The sequence below is a fragment of the Acanthisitta chloris genome, unplaced genomic scaffold (genome assembly GCF_000695815.1).
Source record: "Acanthisitta chloris isolate BGI_N310 unplaced genomic scaffold, ASM69581v1 scaffold34511, whole genome shotgun sequence".
Classification (NCBI taxonomy): Eukaryota; Metazoa; Chordata; class Aves; order Passeriformes; family Acanthisittidae; genus Acanthisitta; species Acanthisitta chloris.
In genome coordinates, this window is record NW_008658255.1 from 1 (window position 1) to 858 (window position 858).

General features: G+C 61.5%; 1 protein-coding gene across 1 annotated transcript; it reads right to left on the bottom strand.

Moving 5' to 3' along the window:
- Positions 1 to 11: 11 nt before the first annotated feature.
- ARFIP2 (ADP-ribosylation factor interacting protein 2) lies at positions 12 to 845 on the bottom strand (the record flags this gene model as incomplete). Its single annotated transcript, XM_009085036.1, has 3 exons — positions 12 to 158; positions 435 to 609; positions 688 to 845. Coding segments are annotated over 3 exons (480 nt in total), but the record flags the coding sequence as incomplete, so codon positions are not given.
- Positions 846 to 858: the final 13 nt, after the last annotated feature.

Genomic DNA, 858 nt, shown 5'->3' on the forward strand with positions numbered 1-858 from the left:
CCGCAGGGGGCTCACTGCTCCTCCAGCCAGGAGGGCTTCTCGGCGCCAGGGGTCTTCAGCTTGATGTTGAACTGCTTGAGTGTCTGCTCCAGCTGCTGCTGGTTCCCGGCGAAGTACGCAGAGATGGCGTTGTGGAACAGCAGCAGAAAAAAAATGATCTGGGGGAGGAGCATGGTCTGAGGGGGCTGGACCTTATCCCAGCAGCGTGGAAAAGGGGTGGGAAAGCCCCCAGAGATCACTGCTCCACCAGCACTGCCCATCCCACTTCTAACCCATGTCCTTGAGTGCCATACCCAAGGTGGCTGTTAAATACCTCCAGGGACCACCTGTCCCCCTGTGCCCCCATTCCTGTCCTTCACCACCCATCCCTGTCCTGCACCTCCCATCCCTGTGCTCTCCCATCCCCCTCCCTCACTCCCCATCCCCATGCCCACCTTGTTCTCCTCCAGGAACTTGAGCTTGATGGCCACGTCCGCGCGCAGCTTCTCATACTTGTCCTTGTGGCTCTGGAATTGGCTCTGGGCAGCGTCCAGGCGGCTCACGGCGCCAGCGTCACGCGGGCCCATGCTCAGCTCCTCCAGGTCCGTGCGGTACGCGTCGTACTCCAGCCTGCGCGGGACCCCTGGCCTCAGCCCCCTGACCCAGAGCCCCCGGGACACCCCAGGCTCCTCACAGACCCCGTCCCACCTGGCTGTCTCGTACTGCTTGACCGTCATGAGCGTGTCTTCCATGGTCTTGTTGACCAGTGTGTTGATGCTGGACACGAAGAAGTTGACAGCACCCAGCAGGGTCTCACCGTTCTTGCACAGGAGCTTCTGCGTCTCTGCATTGTATCCGAACTCCTCCTGGGGACAGGGG